Genomic DNA, 27,550 nt, shown 5'->3' on the forward strand with positions numbered 1-27,550 from the left:
TTTTATATAGAGAAAGCATGCACAGAAATTCAGCTGACTTTATACTTCCTATTGAATGAGAGTTATTTGTCATAAAATGGAATGGGGGTGGCAGGATGGCTTAGATAATAACACTATTAACCATTTTTGCAGATGAATTCTTTATACCTTCTCTTTTGCATGCTGAAAATAGTTATGCATTTTTGGATTATATAGATAACACAAAGAAGGTATTTCGAGAATAAACTTACAAATTTTCATCATCTCATCAAATGATGAATGACAAAAATCTCTTTAACTTATTGAATGCATGAAATATTTAATAAAATATCTAACTTTTATGCCCTTAAGAAATATAGTTAGAAAATTAATCTTTTCCAAATTAATTTTGACAGTATCTTGGCAGGTGTATATTTAAAAGGGATTATTCATACAAAACTGATTTTAAAGGTGTAATTTGGGGATTTTTATCTATTTAAACTTAAAATATTCAAACTATAATGAAAGCTAGAAATTATTTTTTTATAATGTTGTAGTTAAATTTGACATATATTTTACCAGACTAGAAATACAGCACTCTTTTTTTTTGAGGTTTATTTATTGGGGTACCTGGATGGCTCAGTCCGTTAAGCTTCCGACTTCAGCTCAGGTCATGATCTCATGGTTCGTGAGTTCGAGCCCCACATGGAGCTTTTCACTCTCAGCAAGAGCCCACTTCAGATCTTCTGTCTCCCTCTCTCTCTGCCCCTCCCTCCCCTCTCAAAAATAAAAACATTAAAAGATTTTTAAAAAATAAAATGTTAAAAAAATGTTATTTTTTTGAGAGAGAGAGCACAAGTAGAGGAAAGGCAGAGAGAGGGAGGAGAGAGAGAGAATCCCAAGCAGGCTCTGCACTGTCAACTGTCAGTTGCAGGGCTCAAATCTACAAACCATGACATCATGACCTGAGCCAAAGTTGGATGTTTAACCGTCTGAGCCACCCGGGCGCCCTAGAAATACAGCACTGTTAATTGGAAACTTAAAGCTTTTTACCATAATTAAACATTTATTTCTATTGAGTCTATTGCTGGTTTTGAGACGACCCCAGAGAATTCAATTATAGGCTTTCTCTAGAGATTGTAGTGCTTCTTAGTGCCAGTAGCTCAAAGCAATTAATGATTCCTTTCTGTAAGGCTGCTCAATTGTGAGGGGGTGTCCAGACCTACTGTGTAAGAGGGAAGTGATCAAGTAGTGATATTTGCCATGTTACAGCAAATACTTGGTGCCCAGGAAGAGACAAGCCACATGCACTTGGGGAATCAGGAAAGACTGTTTATTGCGCACTGGTGCTCACCCAGCAGAATCACCTCCAAAGCCTGAACCCCAAACCTTGGTATCAGCCAGCCTCCTTTTATGGCTGGGATGGTAGGGGGTTAAGAGACAAAAGAAAAAGGGGGGGGGAACTTATCAGTGGTGCTACTCGGGTAGTTGGTGGAGGCAGGAGGCAAGCAAGATTACAGAAGCCAAAAGCATGCAAGGGGAATATCCGGCCTTGGACATCTAGCTGGTACCTCTTATCTTGCTTTTACCAGCTTTTCTTCTCATTCTTCCCTCTTAATTCTCAAGCTACTGTGGCAGACTTAGAGAAAAATCAGTTTGTGGGCGTCAGGGAACCATTTGCTGCCATGGGAAGAGGGGCGAAGACCCTTCTGGCTTCTTCCTGCTGCACAGGGATGTTGAAGGGACCGGTGAGGCAGCTAGGGTTCTTTGTAATTCAAAGGAGAGTAGCAACAGCTAGAATGGTCCAACTGGAGCATCATTTGGAGTTTTATAGCTTCTAGGCAAGAGGAAACAAGCCTGGTTAGCATATTAAGAATACAAGGACCAAACAGGAGGGCTATGAAAAGCATTAGGAGAGGACCAGTTAAGGGGAAGAGCCAGGATGCCCGATTCCATATGTTGCTCCAAGAGTTCCATGAATCTGCAAGTTCCTGTCTTCATTTGTTGACTTGCTCCCTTAACTGCTGGGCCATATCTCAGACTATCCCTGATTGGTTGACATAGAAACAACATTCTTCATTTAGGAAGAGACATATTCCTCTTCTTTCAGCAGTAAGCAGGTCCAGCCTTCTTCTGTTTTGTAAGACTACCACTGCTAGGGAGTCTACTTGGTCTTGTAAAACCATCAGAGATTTGGTAACCTGTTCTATGTCATCTGTTAGGTCCTTGGATAATTCATGATAATAAGTGGTTGAGGAGATTATTCCTCCTATTCCAGTGCCCACCTCTGCCGTTATTCCTAAGGCAATTAGCAGCCGTATGACTTGAATGGTTCTTCTGGACTGAGTATATGCTGCGAAGAGTACTATAAGAGACTGGTTTTTGGGTACAATATTTATCTGAGGAGTGATGAAGGCTGGGGTGCAGATGCCCATCCAATTGGCTGGTAGACACAGGTAGGCATCCGACCCACATACAAAGAGAAGCCCTGGGAGGGGTCAACACCAGGGTTGGGTTATAGGAAGATGACTGAATTTCTGACAGTCAAGAGTCTGGTTGCATTTGCCAATGGTCAGATTGCCAACTGGCTCTTTTCCAATTTTGTTTGTCAGGCACCTGGGAGCTGTTTGGGACAGTTCGACTCCCGTTAGTACAGGCCTCACCATGTGGGGGTGTGGGTCTTTAGTTAACAGGGTAACATTTACAGTTGTCTGTGTTGTCGGAGTAGCTGTGTAATGGGGGGTTCCTGTGGACAAGCAGAGCCAACAGGCTTGGCCAGGCTGGGATTGGTATCATTGAGGAGGCGATGTGTAGTGTTTAACATTTGATCAAATGGGGATCTAAGACAAGTTGGTCTGATTTATGTTCAGTCGGAGGTTGAAGGGTTAGGTCAGAAGTGACCCAGCAGTCATGGGGAACATCAGGGCAGGTTGGATCAGGCAGTCCCCAATAGTGTGTGTGTGTGTGTGTGTGTGTGTGTGTGTGTTTAAATTTTTCCCATCCAATAAGTTTTCCATTTCTGGTACGGGGGGGTGACCCTCTTGGTATCATAATATCTATTCGGCATGCGGGAGTACACAGTGGCACAGGGGCATGGTGGTAGTGTCATTTTATCTCTGCAGACCAGAGGAGCAGGAATTGACACAGGGGGGAGGGGTTGGAGCAAGAGTCAGGAAGGGCACATGGGAAGAAATGGCCTCTTTAGGAGGCCGAGTGGGGTAGCAGGCAGTGCAACCCCGAAGTTTGTCCCTCATGAAGACAGTAGATGGGGTTCAACGGTTAGAAGCATAGAGTGACTCTTTGTGCCTTTAGGGGACAAAGGCAAATGATAACTCATGCATTTGCATGGTGGGAGTGAGAAGACTCCTCTTGAACAAGTTAGGAACAGGAGTAAGTGTAGCAGGGACAGGAGATAGGGCGATCCCATCTTGGGGTAGGAGACGGTTATAAAGGCAGAGAACAACATGCAGAGGAAGACATCAATCATAACTCAGATAATATACATCTAAAGAGAATAAGGCATCCTGACACTAGTAAGTAGAGGAAGGCTAACAAGAGTTTGTGACTGAGGCGCCAGTCTGCGGGAGAAACTTGGGTCAACCCTACAGCAAAGAGTATGGCAACAAGTATGCAAAGAGAAATAGGTAGGGGATGACGATGAAATCTGAGAGAAAATGATTTGTTATAATTTATTTAAGTTGCTTGGTGATTTCCTCAAGCTTCTGGTTACAGAGAGTTCTCAGGTGTTGGCTGCAGGCTGCTTTTCGGTTGCTTTCTTCTTAAGGGTGATCTGTAGAGCATTGTTCTGGTTAGCAGTTACTTTACATTTCAAGTGGCTGTCAGGTGACAGGTGGTGAAGCCTTTACTTGAGAATGGTGGATCCAGGCAATAAGTCCTGCAACCTGGAGAGCTGTGGGCATAGTTAGCACAACTAAATAAGGTCCCTTCCAGGTAGGTTTAAGTGGTTCCTTTTTCTAGTCTTTTATCCAAACCTGATCCCCAGGTTTGTGGGGGTATACACTTATTCCTAGGGAAGTAAGTATCCTGTCTCTCACCCATCTAATGTATCTCAAGTACAGTTTTCCCTAGTCCTTGGAGTTGTTTTTGTGTTTCTAAATTCCCTAGCTCTGTCAGGTCCCCCTTGAATTTGACTAGTGGAGGGAGTCTTCCATATAGGATCTCAAATGGGGAGAATCCTATTTTTGCCTGGGGTGTACAGCATATTCAGAGAAGAGCTAGGGGTAGTATATCTGTCCAGCGCAAGTTAGTTTCCTGACATAGTTTTGCCATGGCTGATTTAAGGGTCCGGTTCATACATTCCACTTTCCCTGAACTCTGGGTCCGGTAGGCTGTGTGTACGTTCCATTGGATACCTAGGGTTTTGGCTACTTGTTATACCACCTTGACCACAAAAGCTGGGCCTATGGTTAATTGCATTCCATGTCTGGGAATGAGATCCCTTAGCAAGGCCCTGGTTATTTCTCTTGCCTTTTCAGTGCGTGTGGGATAGGCTTCAACTCAGCCCAAAAATGTGCAGATGATTACTAAAAGATATTTGTATCCTTACTGAGTCTCATTTCGGTAAAATCTACCTCTAAACCTTTGAAGCATGCCGAAGCATGCGTGACCACAGTGTTGGATTCCCATGGGCCCAGTGGGGCCTTGTTTGGCATTATTTTGAGCACAGAGGAGGCAGTGTTGAGAGAGGCACAGAGGGATGGGAGTTGAGCAATTACAGAGTAACGGCTAAAAAGGTTTCAAGGGCAGTTTTTCCTAGGTGGGTGAGTTCATGCTGTTGGAGAACCCCCTGGTGGGCTAGCTGCTCCCATACATAGACTCTTTGGTCTGGAAGTACCCACCATCCGTCTTCTGTCTGGCCTCCTTTTTCTGCTGTGCTGTGCCTGTTTTGTTTCTTGGATTGTGTACTTTGGGGAAGTTGGCAGTTCCAGGGCCAGCATGATTTTTGAGGGTGTTGTCTGTTTTCCCGCTGCTTATTTAGCTGTGATGTCAGCTCATCGGTTACCTTCTGACACTGAGTCCTTTCCTCTTTGGTGTCCCTTGCAGTGGATGACTGCTACCTTCCTCGGATCCCAGACTGCCCTTAATAGTTTTAGGATTTCTTCCCGATTTTTTATTTCTCTTCCTCATGCGCTCACAAGTCCCCTCCCCTTGTATAGAGCCCCTTGTACATGTAGAGTGGCAAAGACATAGCTCAAGTCAGTGTATATGTTGGCCTGTTTGTCTTTACTGAGTTCCAGTGCTCTTATTAGGACCCACAGTTCTGCCCTTTGGGCTGACCATTGTGGTCCTATGGAAGGGCCTTTGCTTCTATGACCTTAAAATCAGAGACTGTTGCAAAACCACTATATCTTTTGCCTTCATTCATGAAGCTGTTACTGTTGGTATACAGGATGAGGTCAGAATTTCGTAAGGGCCTGTCTGATAGGTCTGGTCAGCTAGAAGAGACTTCATCAAGTACTTCTAGACAATCATGCTCTGAGGGCCCTGCCACTGCAGGCAAGAAAGCGGCAGGGCTTAGAGTTTTTATGGCTTCCAATCTTATTCATGGGTTGTCACGTAGCAGTCCCTCATATTGTATCATCCAAGCATGCGTTACCCAGTGTTGCCCTCTGGCATCCATCAAGGCAGTGACAGAATGGGGAACCTTAAGGTTTAGGTTTTGCCCCAACATGTTTGTCTGCTTTCTTGGTTAAAAGTGTGGTGGCTGCCAGGGTCCTCAGACAGGGTGGCCATCCTGCCACAACTGAGTTAATCTGCTTTGAAAGGTATGCCACTGGTCTTTGCCAAGGCCCACATTCCTGGGTGAGAACCCCCAGAGCCACCCCATTCTTCTCATGTATGAACAGATTGAAATCTCATGATATATCTGGGAGTCCCAAGAGCAGTGCCTCTGTGAGTTTTGTTTTTATACTTTTGAATGCCTTTTCTTGATTAGGGCCCCAGAAAAGGGGTGCTCTCTCTTCCCCCTTTAGTGCTTTGTATAGAGGTCTGGCCAACTCTGAGAACCCTGGGATCCATATTGGACAGAATCCTGCTGCTCCCAGTAACTCTTGGATCTGCCAGCAGATAGTAGGAACCGGAATGGCACAGACTGCCTGTTTCCTTTTGGCTCCCAGCATCTGTTTGCCTTGGGTAATTTTGAAGCCCAAATATTGAACTTCCTCTTGGCAGATCTGTGCCTTTTTCTTTGACACCTGGTATCCCGCCTCTGCTAATAGACTGAGTAGGGCTCTGGTTCCCTCCCAGCACTGGGTCTGCTTGGGACTGGCTAGCAAGAGATTGTCCATATACTGGAAGAGGGCACATGCTAGGTTCCATCTTGGAAACCTGGCTAAATCAGATGCTAGTGCCCCACTGAATAAGGTAGGTGAATTTTTGAATCCTTGTGGCAGTCTAGTCCAAGTGAATTGTTCCTTTGCCCATGTGGTAGGGTTTTCCCACTCAAAAGCAAATACGGGTTGGCTGTTAGGCTCTAGCTGGAGACAGAAGAAGGTGTCCTTTAAATCTAGGCATGTGAACCATTCTGCTTCAGAGGGTATGAGTTTTAGTAGAGTGTATGGGTTAGGCAATGCTGAATGCAGCATGAAGGCTGCTTCATTAATGGCTCTCAGGTCTTGCACGGCAGTAATCATTTGTCCCAGGCTTTTTCACGGGCAGCAGGGGAATATTCCATGGGGACTGGCATCGTTTTAGAAGTCCCCATTTGAGTAGCCTGTCCAAGTGTGTCTAGATCCCCAGGCATGCCTCCTGTGGGATGATATATTGGTGTATTTTGACAGGTTCAGCCCCAGGCTTTAGGTCAATTAATATTGGGGGGGATGGTTTTTTGCCAGACCAGGGGGGTTTCCTTCTGCCCAAACTGAAGGGAATTCAGCTTCTAGCTCGGGGGCCACAGTTGGCTCCCCGGGAGGGTAAGTATATAATTTCCATTTTTCTTCCCATTAAATCGTCAGGGACAAAATCATGGGTTGGGCCTTTTCTTTTGGGCACAATTGTGTCTGTCTGTTTGATGAGAAGGTTATCTGCACCCAACTTGGCTAAGAGGTCTCTACGTAACAGTGAGACCAGGCAGTCAGGTAGGTACAGGAATTCATGCACTACTTGGTGACGCCCCAGCTGGCATTGTCGGAGACCACAACATGGCCTTTGGGTTTATACCTCTGTGCTCCTACGATGGTGACTTCTCAACCCAACAGAGGTGCCACCTTGCATGTCACCACAGAGTGTTCAGCCCCAGTGTCCACCATGAAGTCTATTGTTTGGCCCTCACCTTCATTTTAACCATGGGCTCATAGGGGCCTAGTTGGATAGAACCTGGTCTTTCCTTATCAGAGTCCACTCCTGCCAGTCCATTCAGGTCAGCCTCAGGTGGTCCTGGCTGGTAGTGGCTGGGTGGAGCAGAAGTGTTTGGTCTCCCTTTTTGGCATTTGGGGCGTTCATTTTTCCGGTGTCCAAATTCTTTGCAGTTGGCACATTGATCCCATCCCAGTGGTGCCCTTCTGCTTTGTTCTTGCATCCCTCGTGGTTTCCGTGGGGGCCCTTCTGGAGGGGGTGGTCACCTCAAGGCGGTGGCCAGGAGAGCTGCCTTTTGTTTCATTCTTCGGTCTGCTTCCTTTCTGGCAGCTTGATCCTAGTTTACAAAAACGTTGTTGGCGATTTCCAATAATTTTTGGCATTTTTTCCATCAAATCCTTCCAATTTTTGGAGCTTCTGTCTAATGTCACTTTGGGCTTGTCCCACAAAGGCAGCATTGACCATGCACTGATTTTCAGGGGCTTCTGGGTCAAATGGAGTGTAAACTCTGAAGGCTTCACATAATCTTTCATAGAAATCAGCCAGATTCTCTTCTGGCTTTTGTAAGACCTCAGATACCTTTGCCATGCTGGTGGGCTTTTTGGCCCCTGGTTTTATTCCCTGGAGGAAGGTCAGTCAGTATTTTTCTAGTCTGGCCCTTCCCATTTCTGTGTTGGGGTCCCAGTGGGGCTCTTCTTCGGGCATAGCCTCCCATACCCAAGCCTCAATATCTAGATTCCCATCTGGTACCTGAATCTGGAGCCATTTTCTGGCTTTGGGGACAATTTGTCAGTGCTTTTCTGTGTTGAAAAGGGTAAGAAGAAGCTGTTTGCAGCTGACCCAAGCAGGGTGGTGAGTCTGGATTATGGATTCTAGGAGATCTGTCATCACCTGTGGCTTCTCAGAGTAGGGCGGCATGTGGTGTTTCCAACTGAGGAAGTCAGTAGTAGAGAACGGTTGGTAGTAGAAAAACAATCCCCCCTATTGTAGGGTCCCATTGGAGCCTATTCTCTGGCTGCCCCTAGTCTCCCACAATGCCATCTGCATTGCCATTGGGGGCTTTGGACCTTGAGCCACGGACCTGAGGCATCTTCCTACCAGTTGAGGTGTCCCCGGTTGGGGTGGTCTGACTGCTGGCAGAGCCGAGACCAATGGGGGTGGATTATCAGGCAGGGGAGGTTCCCCTCCCTTGATTGATGGGGCGCTGGGGGCATATGGTGGTGGAAATGGAGGGACTTCTGAATTTTCCTGGAGGATGGAGGGCAGAATTTTCTGCTATGAGGTCTTCTTCTTGGCCTGTGCCACTAAGACCCTACATTGTCCCTTACTATTAACATCAACCCAGACCCAAGTAGGCTTGACTTGGGCTATTTCCAGCCACTGATCCATATATAGGAATTGATCTGGGTGGCCAAGGTCTCCACTAACTACTTTATAAACAGCTCAGATTGTGGGGACATCTCAGGTGCCTGCAGGGGACCAACCTACACCAGACATGGGCCATTCTAATTCACAGAGAGTGTGTAACTTCCTGGGGGTCAATTTGACCCCATAGTCACCTGAAAATCCCTTTTTAAAATTCTTAATCATACATTCCAAAACAGTTGGTTTTGAGGAATTTTCCCCCATCCTGGTATTCTAGATAAATCCTTCCCAATGTACGGTGTTGCAGGACAAACACAAGGGAAGATGTCACTTCGTCTGCCTGGCCGCTCCCCTCACGGGGATTTAGATGCCTCTTAGCATTGGCAGGTCAGTGTAAACCCCTGACTCGGATGAGGCCTCTGTGAACCTGATTCTGCCTTGAACTGTATGATGTCATCGCGGAATTGCAGGGTAGGACCCACTCAGGCTCCGTAGCTGAGACCGTGGAGCACAGGCACTCACGCACACATTCACACAGATTGCAGACTTCCACCCAGGACTTCCCTGTGCTATGCAGAGACTGTGTCACCTGGGAGGTGATCAAGCTCCCCTTCTGCCTCTAAGGCGGGCCTGAACTCGGTTCTGGGTCCCCGGGGACACTTACTAGGTCCGATGTCCCATCCAGGCAGAATTTTCTGATTCCCCCTGGAGTCCATCCGAGTGCAGTGGGGGCGGACTATGGCCAGCCCAGCAAGGGTCAGAGTCCAGTGAAGTCACCAGCGGTGCGCCTTCTTTTCTGTCACAGGGGCCCTCGAAGAGTGGCCTGTCTGCTGGCCACCGACAACGGTGGCTCAAGGGGCTAGTGCAGCTGTTGGCTTCCCAGCCAGTGCTCCAAAATGTTACAGCAAGTACACCACGCCCAGGAAGAGACAAGACACACGCACTCGGGGAATCAGGAAAGACTGTTCATTGTGCACCGGTGCCGGCCCAGTGGAGTCACCTCCAAAGACTGAGTCCCAAACCTTGGCATTGGCTGGCCTCCTTTTATGGCTGGAATGGGAGGGGGTCCAAGAGAAAAAAGAAAAAGGGGAGGGGGCATTTATCAGTGGTGCTACTTGGGTAGTTGGTGGAGGCAGGAGGCAAACAAGGTTACAGAAGCCAAGAGCATGCAAGGGGAGTATCCGGCCTTGGACATCTGGCTGGTACCTCTTATCTTGCTTTTACCAGCTTTTCTTCTCAGCCATGGACGTATCAAAGAGGAACTGTTACACAAATGCCCCAGAGGTGCATCCTCATTTTCATCTCTTGAGATTTGGCCAAGTGCAGAAGGTCCTAACACATTTGTAACACTAGGGCATGCTTCTGTTACATGGCTTGTAGTTCACAGAGATCACACTAGATTGAAAGTGGTTTTGTTTTACTTTGAGCTAAAAGTTTATATGTGATAAGACATGAAACAATTTGGTATTCCAGTACTTCATTCCTCTGTAGACCAGAGTTTTCATTGTATAGATCTCAAAACATGAGTGGGTCAAAATGAGCATTATTATTATTATTATTATTATTATTATTATTATTTATTTTTTTAATAGAATAGAGTAGGGGGCACCTGGGTAGCTCAGTCATTAAGTGCCTGACTTCAGCTCAGGTCATGATCTCGCGGTCTGTGGGTTTGAGCCCCACATTAGGCTCTGTGCTGACAGCTCAGAGCCTGAAGCCTGTTTGAGATTCTTTGTCTCCTTCTCTTTCTGCCCCTCCCCTGCTCATGCTCTCTTTTTCCCTCAAAATTAAACATTAAATTTTTTTTTAATTAAAAAATTTTAAAAATTACAAAATAAAGAAATAGAATAAAAGAAAATAGAAAGTATCAGAAAATGTCATGTGTGGGAAGAGTAAGGAATGTTTTGTGAATCTTTTTTTTCAGTGGTATGTGTATGTGGGCCGGGTTGTGATGTAAAATTAATTCCTTGAGGTTGTGGTGAAAACATTTTGAAAATCACTTTTTACTTTTATGAAGAAGAAGCTATAGCATTACTATAGACTGATACCGATCATCTCTAAGAAATATCTGAGTAATAGACCAGGACAAATGTCTAGTCCAACGTTGTCTCATTTTAGTTTTCTGTCTAAAGACCTGGGCAAAGTTTCTAGGCCAATATATGGTTGTTGGTATTTGTCATCCTGGTCATATGGTTTAGTTGTTGATCTGTTTGACCCTTAGAAACTTCCTAGAAGGCTAAATTCTGTAACAGTCTCATGAAATTATAAACTTTGTGACATAATGTCATTATTGGGTTTTTTGCATTTTATATTTTTACTTTTCCTTCTTTATGATTATGAACATTGATTATTTTAATATAGCAATTTAAATGCCCATATATTTTAGAATCCATGATTCTAATATCTTCTGAAACTATTGGCAGTGGCCATTTGCCATTGCATGTATGATTAAATCTGATTTGTAATAAATGATATCCCATGGGGCGCCTGTGTGGCTCAGTCAGTTAAATGTCTGACTTGGGCTCAGGTCATGATCTCGCAGTTCGTGGGTTCGAGCCCCACATCGGGCTCTGTGCTGACAGCTTGGAGCCTGCAGCCTGCTTTGGATTCTGTGTCTCCCTCTCTCTCTGCTCCTCCCCTGCTCATGCTCTGTCTCTCTCTATCTCTCAAAAATGAATAAATGTTAAAAAAAAATTTTTTTAAATGATATCCCAATTCAGTTGTAAATTTGTATATATTCTTGTTTTTCATCTTTCCTTACCAGATGTTCACCATACTAAATGCTATTTCTATTCCCCCCAAATGTTACATTTATCCACTCATTTATTTATATATCGGTAATCAAGCAAATGTTCGTTCCTTGGATGAAGCTGTAATATCTATCTTAAAGATATGTTTTGTGAATAACTCTCTCCCCATCACCACCTGTACCTACCAGCTTAACCTCAAGGTTGTTTTTGTCACTCCTTTAATTTGATAAGTTTCAAAATACCTCCAAGTCCTAAAGTACATCCATTACCACGCTTTGAATTATGAATGAAATGTCCAACATTCTCTATTTCATTAGGGTAAGGCATTTTAGACAACTGGTCTTTGCTTAAGATTGAGATATGTCCTGCCTGCTAATCACCTTTAACACTTTTGTTTCAATTAATGGTCTTTAATGTCATGGAGATCACGGCTGTAATGGGATGAAATAAAAGTCATTAGCCAGAAAAGTCCAGCAAGGGGATCAAAAACTTGGAACGTAAAGAGTACCTTCCAGGGCTGTGTAGATGTAGCTAGGGGGCAGGACAGGAAAAACCAAAATAGAAGGAAGGAATCTAAACAAGAAGATAGTTTATATTATCAGCATAATTTGTCTTCTTAGTTCAGATCTTCCCTAGTACTCAATGCTGATGTTATAGATTGTATCCTCTGAATCAATAGGACTTTTTGGAAATACATATTTTCTGGGCACCTGGGTGGCTAAGTCGCTTGAGCATCTGACTTTGGCTCCGGTCACGATCCCTCAGTTCATGAGTTCGAGCCCCATGTTGGGCTCTGTGCTGACAGTTCACAGCCTGGAGCCTGCTTTGGATTCTGTGTCTCCCTCTCTCTCTGCCCCTCCCCCGCCCTCTCAAAAATAAACTTTAAAAATTTTTCAAAAAAACAAATACATTTTTTCTCTCTTTCTAAAAAGAGGTGGGGGAGCGCCTGGGTGGCTCAGTTAGTTAAGTGTCCAACTTTTGATTTCGGCTCAGGCCATGATCTCAGTCGTGAGATCCAGCTCTGTGTGGGGCTCCATGCTGAGCCTGGAGGCTGGTTATGATTCGGTCTCTCAAAGAAAGGAAAGAAAGAAAGAAAGAAAGAAAGAAAGAAAGAAAGAAAGAAAGAAAGAAAGAAAGGAAGGAAGGAAGGAAGGAAGGAAGGAAGAAAGAAAGAAAGAAAGAAAGAAAGAAAGAAAGAAAGAAAGAGAAAGAAAGAAAGAAAGAAAGAAAGAAAGAAAGAAAAAAAGAAAAGAAAAAGAAAAAGAAAAAGGAAAAGGAAAAGGAAAAGGAAAAGGAAAAGGAAAAGGAAAAGGAAAAGAAAAAGAAAAAAAGAAAAGATGTATTTTCAGGCCCCATGCCAGAGCTACTGAATCAGAATCTTTGGGGTAGGGAACCAGTTATCTATGTTTTAGCAACCTCTGCAGAGGATTCTTATGCATGCTAAAGTTTGAGTACCACAGCTAGGGGAAACATTGACAAATGGACCTCGTGGTAATAATGGTATTGAAGAAAACTATATTTTAGAAGTAATTTTACACTTTCCTGAGCATTTAGCTAGATGGATGTCTTGGAGTATTTGTTGTTGAAAAAAAATAATGTTACCATTTGCCAAAACTAGTCAAGGAAAACATATAAGAGATTAAAGGTGAGTGAGATATAATCAATAGTAGATCAAGCAGAAAAATGAAACAAATGGCCTTTTGTTGTGTGAAAGTTTTCTTTACATTTGCTTTTGTAGAATACTAATTCAGTGCTGACACTAAGAGCTGATTATACATTTGTTCTGTAATTCTAGGAGAGCATTTGCATTGAAATACCTCTCTCTAATCCAAAAAAGAGAATTATTCACTTAGATGTGCAGTTATCAAATGCTGCTCTTAATGGACTCAAGAAACTTCAGCTGTATCCACTAGAATGTACTAAGTATGTGGCACGGTATTCTCCAGCAACTCCGGGCTGTAGAGATGAAAGGTATGGTGGGAGTGTAGCATTATATTTTATTGTCGATCCTCTGAAATTAAGCCTTCAAAATTATTTTAAGTGACTTATTCAAGTCTCCTCATATAAAAGATGACAGAGCTGAGATGCCAGCCCGGTTTTATTGATTTTTTATTTAGTTAGTTTTTTTTCTGGTTCTACTTGTAGACAGTCACAGGTTCTGTCTCTGTTTCCCCCAAAGGTGAGCACACGCAGACTATAAGGGAAGCTCTCCAGAGTTGCATGTCACTTGGTAGCCTTCGCATGAAAATATACATGCGTTCTATTCAACAAACTAAGTTGGCTTTAATCACAGAAAGCAGGACTTCGCTTGTTATAGCTCTTGCAAGATATTTGAATTCATTAAACATTTTTCATTCATTTAACAGGCATTTATTAAACAGATATTAATGATGACACTGTTTTTCTGAATAATAAAGTGATTTTCTCACCAAAAATGAAAAATTTTTAATATATCTACAACAAGAGTAGAATTTGTCACAGAATAGTTGTCAAATATTGTACTTGAAACGACCTATTTAGGATTTTTGTCTGCTAGGTTTGACACAAACTAAAGTCACTGACAAGATTTTGTGTGTTTTTCTCCACCAGCATTGTTTTTCAACCTAATGTGGCTCTGGAGTTTTGGTATTTACTGAGATTAACTACTGAATTACCAAAACCAACCACAATGCCAGAAGTACAATGTGACCTTGGCAAGTAAGTTCCATTTAATAGATAAAATTATTTCATGTAAAGAAAAAAGTTTTTCTAAAAGAATATTGTTATAATCCACTTGATCTTTTTTGATAAGACATAAATATATTTTCAGTCATTGATTTTCTTTTCCAGGGAAGGTTTGATATTGAAACTACCCCATGGAAAACTTTTGTGAAAGAAAAACAAATCAGGGCTTAGTATAGAGAGGCCTTTATTCAAAATGATTATTGTAAGGGAAAGAAAGGAACTATTGAAATAGTTGGAGAATACTGATCTCAGAAATCTGCAAGCATCTCACAATCAAACAGTGAAAGGTAAAGGTGGGACAAGAAGAGTTAAGCAGAGTCTTTGGAGGGAAAACTGGACATAGAAAGGAAAATGACTGGTGGGGACAGATAGGAAAAGGAGCAATGCTGTGGTAAGCCAATTCCCAGGAGAAGCAGAGAAAGGAGGCATGTTGCACTTTTTTTGTGCTTGCTCAGGCTTGGGAACAAGCAGAGCTCAGGGGCCTTTGGGAAAGATAGAAGGCCGACTGAAGTTTGGTCAAAGCAAAGCAGAGGGTAAGTAGTGGGCAGTGGAGAATACTTGGTTACTTGGCTAATAGTGCGTGCCCTTGAGATATGACCATTTATATTTACATAGTTGAGTTCCTATTACGTGTCTGGCACCAGTTTCGATGCTGGTACACAGGGGTAACCAAGTCACTATTCCTACCTTTAAAGAGCATGCACACTAGTGGACAAATCAGTACCTGTTTGTTAATTTCTCTCCCTTAGTACACCAGAAGAATGTTGATTTCTCCCAGTGCCAGATCTGTTAGCCAAATAAATCTGTAGCAAGTGATTTGTTGAGGAAGTGATCTCAGTGAGAAAAATCAGTAAGAGAATATGGGAAGCAGGATAAGAAAAGGGAGGAAATGGGGCGCCTGGGTGGCGCAGTCGGTTAAGCGTCCGACTTCAGCCAGGTCACGATCTCGCAGTCAGTGGGTTCGAGCCCCGCGTCAGGCTCTGGGCTGATGGCTCAGAGCCTGGAGCCTGTTTCCGAGTCTGTGTCTCCCTCTCTCTCTGCCCCTCCCCCGTTCATGCTCTGTCTCTCTCTGTCCCAAAAATAAATAAATGTTGAAAAAAAAAAAAAAAAGAAAAGGGAGGAAGTAAGCAAGCTCATGATTGCAGGTACAGTCCCAGACTTTATCTGATCCTGCAGACAGCTCTGGAGCATAAATGACATCTCAGAGTTTGTCCTGATGCCAAGATGCTGAGCTTTTGAACTCCCCAAACTAGTCACTATAGGCTTCCTTGGGAAGAGGTATAAACTCCCAGGCACTTCTACTATCTGTACACTTGAGGAGACAGCAGGGCCCAAGGGAATCATCTGAAGGTCTCAGATGGAAGACGAACCGCGACATGTAGAGGTTGGAGTCTGGGGCTAGAGAACTGGTGAAGATCTTCTAGGGGAACTGGGTAGGGCAGCAGCAGTGTCTACTTCAAGTTATTAACAAATGTCTTTCTAGTTGTATATTTTTTCTCGTTTTAAAAATATATTAATGTTTGAAAACTATGTGTGTATATAACAAATCGAATACACTTATGTGAAAATGTTTAGCTCAGCCAGTTTTACAATCATGTGTTTTTTTTCATTCCACTAAAAGGTGCTCCCCTTTTCTCTTTCTTTTTAAGTTCTTGTTACTTTTGTACATGGTTTTCTAAAGCATATTTCTTTTGATCCAAGTTGTACTGTGTATAATTGAAAATTACATATTATTAAAACATGTTTGATAATAACTATTTTGTGAGCCAGCCTTATTATGGATCCTTATCCTCTTTGGAAGTTTGGCCATTAATTGTACTCAGTGTCTTTAAAATGTTTTAATGCTATAAATTGGTGTGGCTCTATTTTCATACATTTTTCTAGGTGGTTGGGGTTCCTTTCAATATGGAAACACATGATTTTCAGTTTCTGGAAGTCTCAAATTATGCTCTCTATTTTGTCTCTTCCTAAAACAGCCATGTTTTAGTTTTAGAACTTGGGGGCTATTTTAATTTTCTTATATTTTGGCCTTTTTTACCAACATTTGTGCTTTTGTATTAAGTTAGATTTATTTGAATTTATCTTCCAGTCTTTCTGTTGAATTTTCAGGTCAGCTGTCAACATCCAAGACCATTTTTGTTGTTGTCGTTTGGATGTTTGATTTATGTGGTTTTTTTTATTATAATGTTCTGTTCCTATTTCGTGTTGGTAATATTTTTTGTGATATACTTGAGATATGAATGGTCATTTTAAGAGGTCATGGTCTTTTTCTTTAATTATAAATTTTGTACTCCTTTTTTCCTATTCAAAACTTTCTCTGATGCTTGTTTCACTCATATTTGAATGATATTCAGGACTTATTGACCCATTCATGTTGTTCTATCTACGATTCTTCATTTATTTTCATTCCTGCAAAAAACAAAATCCTTCTTATTGTTAATAGACTTTTGTGTTTTTTCCTCCGGTTTGGTATATTATGAAACGTGTTGTATGTAACATTGTATATGCTTTTGTTGCATATTTATGCCCATTTTTCTTGGGTACAAACATAGGAATGCAATATCACTTTAATGTACTGGATAATGACAGAGTTCAGAATTGGTTGTATTTATTTACACTCCCACCGGCCGTACGTGAATTGTAATTGCTTCACATTCTCAAGTACGTGGGTATGGTAAGACTAATTTTGACCATTCTGATGTGTATAAAGTGGTTCATCAATATACCTTTCATTTACATTTCCTTCATGACTAATGAGGTTGAGTATCTGCCATGTATTTATTGACCATTTTGATATAGGCTTTTTTGAAGTGCCCGTTCATGTCCCTTCACCATTTTTCTCTTAGTTTGTATTTTCCTTTATATCTTTATAAATCTTTATATATATTAGGTACAAACCTTTGTGGGTTATATATGTTGCAAATATTCCTTCTTATCTTGTGAGTTTCCCTTTCAGTCCCTTAATAGAGTCTTTTAACAAAATTAAATTCTTAATTTTAATGTCGTTTCTCTACCTTTTTGTTTTCTCCTGTTCTTCCATACTCCAACGTCATTAAGAACTTCACTGTTCTTTCTAGAAAAATATATTGTCTCGACCTCTTATATTTATATGTACAATCTACCTGGAATTGATATCTGTATGTGATATGAGAGGAATATCAGTTAGGAGGTCATTACACTAATTCGGGACCAAGGTGATAGCGTCTTGGGCCAGAGTATTACCAGTGAATGTGGAGAGAAGTGTTCAGTTATGGGTTATTTTTTAAATTGGAGCTAATGACTACTACTATTTGAGGCATAAGGAAAACAGCAGGGCATGGATGACACTAAAGGTTTTGACCTGACCAACTGGAACTAAGGATGTGACATTAACTGAGATAGAGGAGACTATAAGAAGAGCTGGTGTGAGGGTAGGTATCAAGAGCTCAGTTTGGGACCTGTAAATTTGAGATTTCTGTTAAACATCTGAATAATGAGCATGAAGTTTGCTAAAAAGCCTCCAGTGCAGTGGAAATATTCATATTGGAGGTACATTATATAGTTCCTAGGTTTGTATCAAGTGTAAGCAAAGATGAGTGGAGTTAGTATGACTCTGCACTTCTATTTTGAAAATTTTTTTAATCTTTATTTATTTTGAGGGGGGGAGGGGCAGAGAGAGAGGGAGACAGAAAATCTGAAACAGGCTCCACGCTGTCAGCACAGAGCCCAAGGTGGGTGAACCATGAAATCATGACCTGAAATTGGGACCTGAGCTGAAGGCTATCCAAAACCAAGAGTCTGAGGCTTAACCCACTGGTCCACCCAGGCGCCCCAGGACTCTGCACTTATAAGTCAGAGAAAGCTTTAATTTATTGTTTGCCTTACAGATGATTATTAATGAATTTCAGAATGACAGGTAGTGATCACTTACTAATTAATTTGCAGAATTAAATTAATGAAATTAATTGAATTTAGTCACCTGAGGAACCTTTACATATTGGAGGAATTTTTTGTTTTATTATTTTATAGAAAGTTCATTCTTCTCCGTGGTTCACAATAGTTTCTCATCCCCAGCATTTGACACTGTCTTTTTTTTTAAGTGTCTTTTTATTTTAAAAGAGGTTAAGACTCATAAGAAGTCAAAAAAAAATGCAGAGTTCACATGTACACTTCATACTGGAAATGGTTTTTAAGGTGCTACCACTTGGTTCACATTAAAATTACCTTCTCGTTGGGGCACCTGGTGGCTCAGTCACTTAAGCATCTGACTTGGTTTTGGCTCCTGTCATGATCTCAAAGTTCATGAGCTTGAGTCCTGCATCAGGCTCTCTGCTGACAGCATGGAGCCTGCTTGAGATTCTCTGTCTTCCTCTGTCTCTGCCCCTTCCCCACTCACACTCTCACTCAAAAATAAATAAATCAACATTTAAGAAAATTACCTTCTTGTTTTTCATTGATTCGACAGGTAATATTATTTTAGTTTTCCCTTGTTATTCTGTATTAACAAGTTTGAGACCATCTTGATAACAAAATATTTTATTATGAGGAATATGGAACCCAAGGAAAAAGTATAACAATGTTTTAACTCAAGAAATTTAATTCTGTCCCTAAATAATATGTGCATCAACAATCCTCAGTATATTGGGGTGCCTGGGTGACTCAGTCGGTTAAGTGTCCGACTTCAGTTCAAGTCATGATCTCACAGTTCCTGAGTTCGAGCCTCGCGTTGGGTTCTGTGCTGACAGCTCAGAGCCTGGAACCTGCTTCGGGGATTCTGTGTCTCCCCCTCTCTGCCCCTCTCCTGCTCTCACTCTGTCTCTCTCTCAAAAATAAATAAGCACTAAAAAAAAAAAAAACAATCCTCAGTATACACATTTATAATTATAAACTTCATTTCTCATTATTGGGGAAACTAGCAATTAAAAAAAGGTTTATTAGATTCAGTTCCTTTGAAAACATTTTTCTGGATGAACAATGAATCAAGTACCTCTTTAGTTTACATATTTGCCCCTTGGTCCACTGGCAATCACAGGCTACATACACCTCTCTTACTTTTTGCACCTTTGCCCATTTCAGATGTCATCAAGTTATATTAATCTTTGCAGTGAAATTGATTTTAATTCCCACAAGACTATTTTTCACTGTTTTAGATTCCACGTATAAATGAGATCACACTGCATTCGTCTTTCTCTGTCTGACTTATTTCACTTTGCATAATGTCCTCTAGGATCATCCATGTTGTCACAAATGTCAGGATTTCCTTCTTTTTTACGTTTGGATAATATTCCATTGTATATATCACATTTTATTTATCTGTTCCTCTGTGGAAGAACATTTAGGTTATTTCCATATCTTGGCTATTGTGAATAATGCTGCAATTAACATGGAAATGCAGATATCTTTTTAAGATACTGATTTAATTTATTTTGGAAATATAGTCCAAAGTGATATTTTTGGATCACATAGTAGTTTTTTTTTTTTAATTTTTTGAGAACCCCCCCCCCATTGTTTGCCATAGTGGCTGTACCAGTTTACATTCCCATCATCAGTAGACCACTATTCCATTTTCTCTACATCCTTGCTTACACATACTATTTTTTTTTTAATAACAGCCATCCTAACAGGTTTGAGGTGGTATCCCAGTGTGGTTTGATTTGCATTTTTGCAAGATGACAATTTTCATGCTATACATCAAAAGGTATTAAAAATGATAGTGGGGTGAGAATTATGAACGCTCTTGATTATTCTTTGCTTTTAGCATAAATATCAGCTACATTTCTGGGGGGAAGGCATTTACTCATCATTAGTCTGGATCTTTTCAATGTAATGAACAGAACTTTGTGAATTTTTTACTCTTTGTTATTATGTCTAGACTATGTTAACTTTTTTGGCTGAATTTAACAGTTATAAAATAATGAGTAAATATTGCTCCTAAAACTGGAATATATTCCAGTACCCAGGGTGGAATAACATTTGGCCTCAAAAATAGAAAATCAGGGACTAATTTAGCAAAATGTCATTAGTTCATATATGATTATTCTTATTTTGAAACTCACACAAGTTATTATGTTAGTTTTCTAGGCCTGTCATAACAAGTACCATCCGCTGGGTAGATTAAAACAACATAAATGTATTGTCTCACAGTTCTGGAGGCTAGAAATTTGAATTCAGGGTTTTCAGCAGGACCATGTTCCCCCTGAAACCAATAAGAGAGAATCCTTCTTTCATCTGTGGCTTCTGGCGCTTGCCAGAAATCTTTGGTATTCCTTGATGTAGGGGCGCATCACTGTAATCTCCACCTCCATTGCTATATGGCCATTTTCTCATGTGTCTTCACATTATCTTCTTATATGGACACCAGTCATAGTGGATTAAGGGCCACCCTACTCCAGTATGATCACATCTTACCTAATTATACCTGCAGTGACCCTATTTCCAGATCCGGTCACATTCTGAGTTATTGGGAGTGAGAACTTAAATATATCTTTTTTGGGTATGCAGTTCAACCCATTAATAGTCATCAAGTTTATAAAATTATCATTGAACAAGTTTACTGGCTTTGTGTTTCCTCCCAGGTGCATGGCTCAGATGATTTCTTTAGTTAATCCCACACACGAAACCTTAGAATTGCAAGCAACAAACAGTAATCCTGAAAATTTTGTCTTGGATGTTCACAGATCGGTGGTAAGTATATTTGGAAAGCCAAGTTACCTACCACTACTAGAGCATTTTCCAATACTGAGTTTGGGACACCATGGAATATTAGCATTTGATTTATTCATCAGGTTTTAAATGCTTAAAATTTAAAAATAGAATTTATATACATATATATCCCCCTTAATTTTAATTTATCAAAAAAAAAACAATATCGTATCCATCTAAAATTTTAAAATTCTCTATGCTAGAGTCATACTCATGATCACTGAACTCTAAATAAACTGATTGCGCTTTATTTTTGACCATTTTAGGAATCAGATTTGGAAATAATTTCCTAGCAGTATGATTTTGACTCAGCAGTCCTGTGTTTCCAGGGTCCCAGGAGGCAGCCTTCCAGCCCTTCTTGAGTTCCTGCCCACCTCCCCTCCCCCACTGGTAAACAGTGTGAACAGCTCTTACCCTCTCTCCTTTCTCTATCCCATTTTCTCATTCCTTGATCCCTAGCAGCGACTAGAAACAGTCAATGGGCCCCAGTCACTTTTCTCCTCCCACAAGTAACAAAACAAAATCTAAAGGTTTAGCAGCAATATCTTTGTTTACAAACATATGATACCAAATATGTACAGTGAATACCAAAACTGTGTTTTCAGGTAAACTTCAAAATGATAATTGTGATAGATTATTTTCTTCAGAGGATCTCACACTAAATCATGAAGCCCTACTAAGTAGATATGGAATTTAAGTAAAGGCTTTTACTCTTTGCTGTTTAATGATTGTTTAAGAAATCTATGTGATTTCATTTATATCTTAATACCTGTCTCTTGTAAATCACTGGTTACCAGCTAATAATACCACGATATGAAATTAGTTCTTAACTGCCATAGTGTGTCAAATGAGATATCACTAAGTATGGTATTGCTAAAATTGTATGTAGTTTAATCTTAGAATAACTATACACACATGCTTATATTACTTAACACTATATTCTCCATAAATTAGCCAGAATATGGTGGTCAGGATATAGTGTACAAATAACTGAAATTTCTCATTAGAAAGTGGTGCTTCTTATATCTTTTATGTCATTATTTTTGAAGAAGAATATAAACTTTAGTCCGGGGGAAAACAAATGCAGTATATTGCATAATGAAGCATATAGCTTCTGCTTTAACATTTTAAAATGTTTATTAGTTTATTTTGAGAGAGAGAGAGAGAGAGAAAGAGAGAGAGAGAGAGAGAGAGAGAGAGAGAGAGAGGGAGAATCCCAAGCAGGCTCCATGCTGTCAGCACATAGCCTGACACGGGGCTCTAACTCATGAATTTTGAGATCATGTCCTGAGCCAAAATCAAGAGTCAGATGCTTAACTGAGTAAGCCATCCAGGCATCTCCTTCTTTAACATTTTAACCATGGTTTCTAGTATGTTCATTCTTTTATACACTTATAAAATATTCTTGAGCCCTGAATATGTACTTAACTTGAATACTGGGAAACAACTCAAAAATAAATTTATAGATGAGAAAAATACTACTATATATCATAGAACAAATAGGAGCACATATTAGTGGTAACTATAATATATATATACTATATAATACAGATCGTACATATAACTATATACTAGAAAGGGAGACACGCACCCACACACATATCTAACTTTATTCTTGGCTTGGTTGCATAGAATTCGTGTTTACATAAGTAAAGATTTTAAAATATTGATGATTACTCATAAATGCTTCAATAAGTAAGCACAGACTTATTATCAAGGTAAATAATGATATAAAAACTTGTTTCCCTTCAACTATATATCATAAAAATTTTCAAACATATAGAGAAGTTGAAAGACTAATACAATGCACAAACTTACACCTTCTACCTTGGTTCTTATATTAATAACTTGCTATATTTTTCTCTCTCTCTTTCTCTTACATTTCTTAATGTTCAGTCTGAAGGTAAGTTGTAGGCATTGTGCTATTTCAACACTAAATACTTCAGATTATATTTCTTTTTTTTTTTTAATTTTTTTTTCAACGTTTATTTATTTTTGGGACAGAGAGAGACAGAGCATGAACGGGGGAGGGGCAGAGAGAGAGGGAGACACAGAATCGGAAACAGGCTCCAGGCTCTGAGCCATCAGCCCAGAGCCTGATGCGGGGCTCGAACTCACGGACCGCGAGATCGTGACCTGGCTGAAGTCGGACGCTTAACCGACTGCGCCACCCAGGCGCCCCTATATTTCTTAATAGTGTAATTAATCTCCCACATCATCTAGTATTCTGTCCAAATTTGAGTTTATTCACCTGCGTCAATTATCTTTCTCTCTTGAATTAAGATCCAGTTTAAGCTCACGTATTGGCATCAGTTATCGTGATGACACTTGTTTGTAATTAAATGTTTTTAAGTTTCACAAAGGTCCTATATTTAATGTATTGTCTATATCCCAGTATACTAAGCCAGTATATTTGCTGCAGATAAATTCCAACCAGTGGTGTTTATCTTTCCTTCTTGTAACACGGGATTTTTCAGTGAATTTCAGGTGGAAATAAGGGAATTTTATTGAGTTACTGCTTGGTTGTATACACTACCTCTATCTTCACCGCATGTTTCTGACATATATTTAGTGAAGAGGAATCTGAGGCCAGAGAGGCTAAAAAAAACCCATGTGGTCAGTAAGTGGTAGAACTAGAATTAAAATCCAAGTTAATGTAGTACTATATAATTTTTCCAATGAAATAGATGATTTTATATATATATTATACATATATATTATACATATATATGTATATATATATAGAGAGAGAACTTTTTCATATTTGTTAAATTGAAAGAAAATATGAAATACAACTTTTATTTTTTTTTACTAAGGTTGATATTGAAATTAATTTATATTCCTTATGTGTGCATGAACTTAAGTGATTAACTGTCAGAGGGAGAGCCAACCTAAGATATAAATATTTGCTGTAGATAAACCATACATATATCTAGTAAGGAGCTGCCTCTGTTCTAAATATAAAATTAAGTTTGTGTTTGTATTTGTATTTCATGGTCATGATCAGAACATTATTATTAAGCACTAAGTACTACCTTCTACAAGGATTTGAATGTCACTGCTATTTTACAGTTTTACATTTTCAAAAGTTATCTGGCAAAATACAGTAGTGAAAAAAATAAACTTACTTTTCAGACATGTGCCCTCTCATTTTATCATTCTGTAAGTGTTGATGTTAGATATTATATTATTCACGGTATAGCATTCTGATTACCCAGGTACTCAAATCCTTATTATATTGTGATGGACTTGCTGGCTTTCACAATCTCTAAAGAGGTGACTCATTCTAATACTGTTCAGACTCAAGTTATTCTAACAGGTCACACCTGGAATGTGAATGTGATCGGACAAAAAGGAACACTTCATTGTACACTAAAGAAGCTTTCCTTACATCTATGCTTAGAATCAGTTCATTTCGTTTGACATCGCCAAAGCTACAAGTTAGGTTTCCAGAGGTTTAACATGTATCGGGATGATCAATAAGCTATGGGTTCTTAAATATTTCTACTATTCAGGGTTCTTACTCAGCTTTAAAACCTAATCCTGCTTTCCTCGTATAGAGCAAGTGACTCCATGTGGTCATTGTCTGGGAGAAGAACATGGTGCAAACACCACTAAACACTGTTTACCATGGCTGTTATACCAGTATGCCCCAAGCAGGCATACTGGGAACGGATAATGTGTACAAGGTAACACACTAATCACGTGAATATCAGTCTGGCATATACCTAGCATGCAAAGGTGCTGACTCAAATAAAAGTATCGATTTTTCTTTCTCTTTCTTTTTCTCTCTGACTTTACACAGCTGACCATACCTCCTCACTCCACCAAAGAGGTATCTGTTCATTTCTGTCCTTCTGCTCTTGGAAGAACTGGTCATCAAGCTTCTATCATCTTCCACTGTGCTCAGGTATGACAAAGTATTCTTGGACCAAGTAAAGTCAATTAAATTTCAAAATCGATAAATAAGTAAATGTAATTCATTCATTTCACATTTTTTGCAACTGAAACAAGTGGATTGCAAATTATTAATTAAATGAACTTTTGTAAATGCAGTATACATTGTGCATGTGGAGGTGTCTAAAGAAGCTACTTTCAGGGGCGCCTGGATGGCTCAGTTATTTAAGCGTCCAACTTCGGCTCAGGTCATGATATCACAGTTCGTGGCTTGGAGCCCCACGTCAGGCTCTGTGCTGACAGCTTGGATCCTGGAGTCTGCTTCAGATTCTGTGTCTCCCTTTCTGTCTGTCCCTCCCCCGCTCATGCTGTGCTTTTCTCTCTCTCTCTCAGCAAAGAGTCCAATGCAGGGCTTGAACACACAAACCATGAGATCATGACCCGAGCCAAAACCAAGAGCTGGACACTTAACCAACTGAGCCATCCAGGCACCCCACAAGGCAGATCTTTTAAATCATTGCTTCATAGTGGGCCTGGCCCCTTCATCTTAATCGTTAGGGACAATTTAGTTGCTTGCATTTCTGGTGGAAATTGTATCAATTCAAAGAGTCTGCCACATCAGCAGTGCAACTCTACTTTCAGTTCTACATCTCAGCTTTAGAAAATCCTAGCCTAGAAATTCAGTGTCAAATTCTTTTGTTTTCAATTTTTTTTTAATGTTCATTTATTTTTGAGAGACAGAGAGAACAAGTGGGGGAGGGGCAGAGAGAGAGGGAGACACAGACTCTGAAGGAGGGTTCAGGCTTTGAGCCGTCAGCACAGAGCCTGACGCGGGGCTCGAACTCGTGAACCATGAGATCATGACCTGAACCCAACTCGGACTCTTAACCCACTGAGCCAACCAGGCACCCCGTGAAATTCTGTATCAAACACAAAAGAACTTAAATAAGTATGTAATCAACACAACTTTTGTAACTCAGATTAACACTGGTGCTTGATTTCAGTCACCCTGAGCATCTCCTTCGAAGTTGTAGCACATCTCCAAAGATTTACCCTTGGTTAGATTTAAATCAATAATTCATTTATCCTTTCAGCTCCTGGATGCAGACCCCTTCAACTTTTTCAATGTGCTGCCTTGTTAAGATTTTTCTTGCCTTTCCTTTTTATTTTCTTTGCCATTCTTTTTCATTTTATCCCTGAATCATTCGGGACTTCCTCTTTTATCTAATTCATCCACACAGCAAAAACTGTGTTTAGCTGTTTAGCCAGCAAAAACAGTTTCTTGGAAAGTATTAATTGAATGAACTTCTGGAAATATGGTATATGGTATTACTTATATGTAGCCATCTAAAGAAGATATTTTTAAAAATAAAGTTAAAGGTTTTACTTTTCTAAGAGTACAAAGTAACTTTTAACCATTAGGGAAACACTAATGAAGGTTTCTATCCCTCTCTTATGTAGTTGACCTGACACACACAAATGAGTAGCTGCTTAATCTAAAGTCTACAAATGTCAGTCCTTATATGATAAATTTGAACTATTTCTGATCATTTGTCCTTGTTGAACTAAAGGAAGTGGCTATAGTTTATCATTCATTTCATTCATTTCCGGTTTGGAGCCAGGTAAAGAGCCCCTGCTTTGTAAAACTCTAACTTCGCTCTAAAGTTGTTTGTGCGCATTTTGAATCCTGAGGTTACTTTGCCTAGGGCTTCACTACTGTAAATATCAGGAACTACTGTAAATATGCTACCAGAGTCTCTAAATGAGATTGTGTTACAGTGTAACAGAATAAGAGCAACAATAGTAGGCTGCAAACCTGGCAATCAGGCCTTCTCTTAGAGACCAGACTGATGTTCTTAGATTTTCTTCTTTGGTTTTCAGTTGTTTTAATTTTATTTTCACATAGTTGCCATTATTTCATTCATATTTGATCGTGTGGCTTGCTGTATCTAGAGGTCAGAATAGCAAAAATGAAAGAAGACATAAAGTCAGACTGGTTTGATTACCCAGCATGAATCTGTGATTCTTGCAGCCTGTGTCTATGAAAACTTTGTTAATTCTTAGGAGGCTGTATTGTCCTTGAGCTCTGCGTAGTGTGTAAGCGAGATTTGCTATCTTTTACCTCCACTAATTATCTTTCAGAAACATGGGAATTGGATCTTTAAAGGGTTTGCTGTGTCTTCATTCAAAAAAGTTAGAGATAAAGATGGGCTAAATACGTCACTATTTTTTAATGCACATGTTCATTTGGATACTCTTTAGTTTCCCCTCCCTGAACCCAAGGGGATAATTTAAGCAATGCCAGAGCAGTTGTCGGATACTAGCGTTCAGTAATATGGGATATGGTTTAATTTAGAAGCTCCAGTATTCCAGGCCATATGGCAAAACATGAACACACTGACATTGGCCTCCTTGTTTTTGTAGTGTGGTTCACTCCCAGTGGTTTAAAGTAACTTTATTTCTGTCCTTCAGGATTGAATTTTATCAAGTAGCCAAAAGAAGTAAGTAATTTATGTAAAACAGTTGTTAATGTAATTGAACCCTGATGCTTAATCCCAGTCATTCAGTTGTGTGTAATCAAGGTAGGACATCATAAGTGAAAACATAGTGTACTTGTATGTTGTTAGTAAAATGTCTAACTAAAAGTAATGCAGTCATCTGAAGATATATGCAGGTAAAACTTCCCTGTAATCCTTCCTATGCAGACACAGCATTTTATGGATTTACTTCATCACCTGTCCTTGTTTGAAACAGTCTTAAAAGTTTCCCTCTTTTGTTGGAATTTAGGCTTGGACACATCTATGTAGTTTAATACATTATAAACTAGGTTATTTTGTGTTGGTTTTCATTTAGTGACCTCC

General features: G+C 40.2%; 1 protein-coding gene across 1 annotated transcript in view; it reads left to right on the top strand.

Moving 5' to 3' along the window:
• Positions 1 to 27,550, top strand: part of CFAP47 (cilia and flagella associated protein 47) — a 587,956-nt gene that overhangs the window by 452,159 nt on the left and 108,247 nt on the right. Inside the window, exons 58-62 of the mRNA XM_043569968.1 lie at positions 13,183 to 13,358; positions 13,977 to 14,084; positions 20,666 to 20,771; positions 24,093 to 24,098; positions 24,598 to 24,702. Of these exons, the coding sequence (XP_043425903.1) occupies positions 13,183 to 13,358; positions 13,977 to 14,084; positions 20,666 to 20,771; positions 24,093 to 24,098; positions 24,598 to 24,702 (501 nt within the window). The remainder of the gene's footprint in view (positions 1 to 13,182; positions 13,359 to 13,976; positions 14,085 to 20,665; positions 20,772 to 24,092; positions 24,099 to 24,597; positions 24,703 to 27,550) is intronic.

This window comes from Prionailurus bengalensis, chromosome X, assembly GCF_016509475.1.
Source record: "Prionailurus bengalensis isolate Pbe53 chromosome X, Fcat_Pben_1.1_paternal_pri, whole genome shotgun sequence".
NCBI lineage: Eukaryota > Metazoa > Chordata > Mammalia > Carnivora > Felidae > Prionailurus > Prionailurus bengalensis.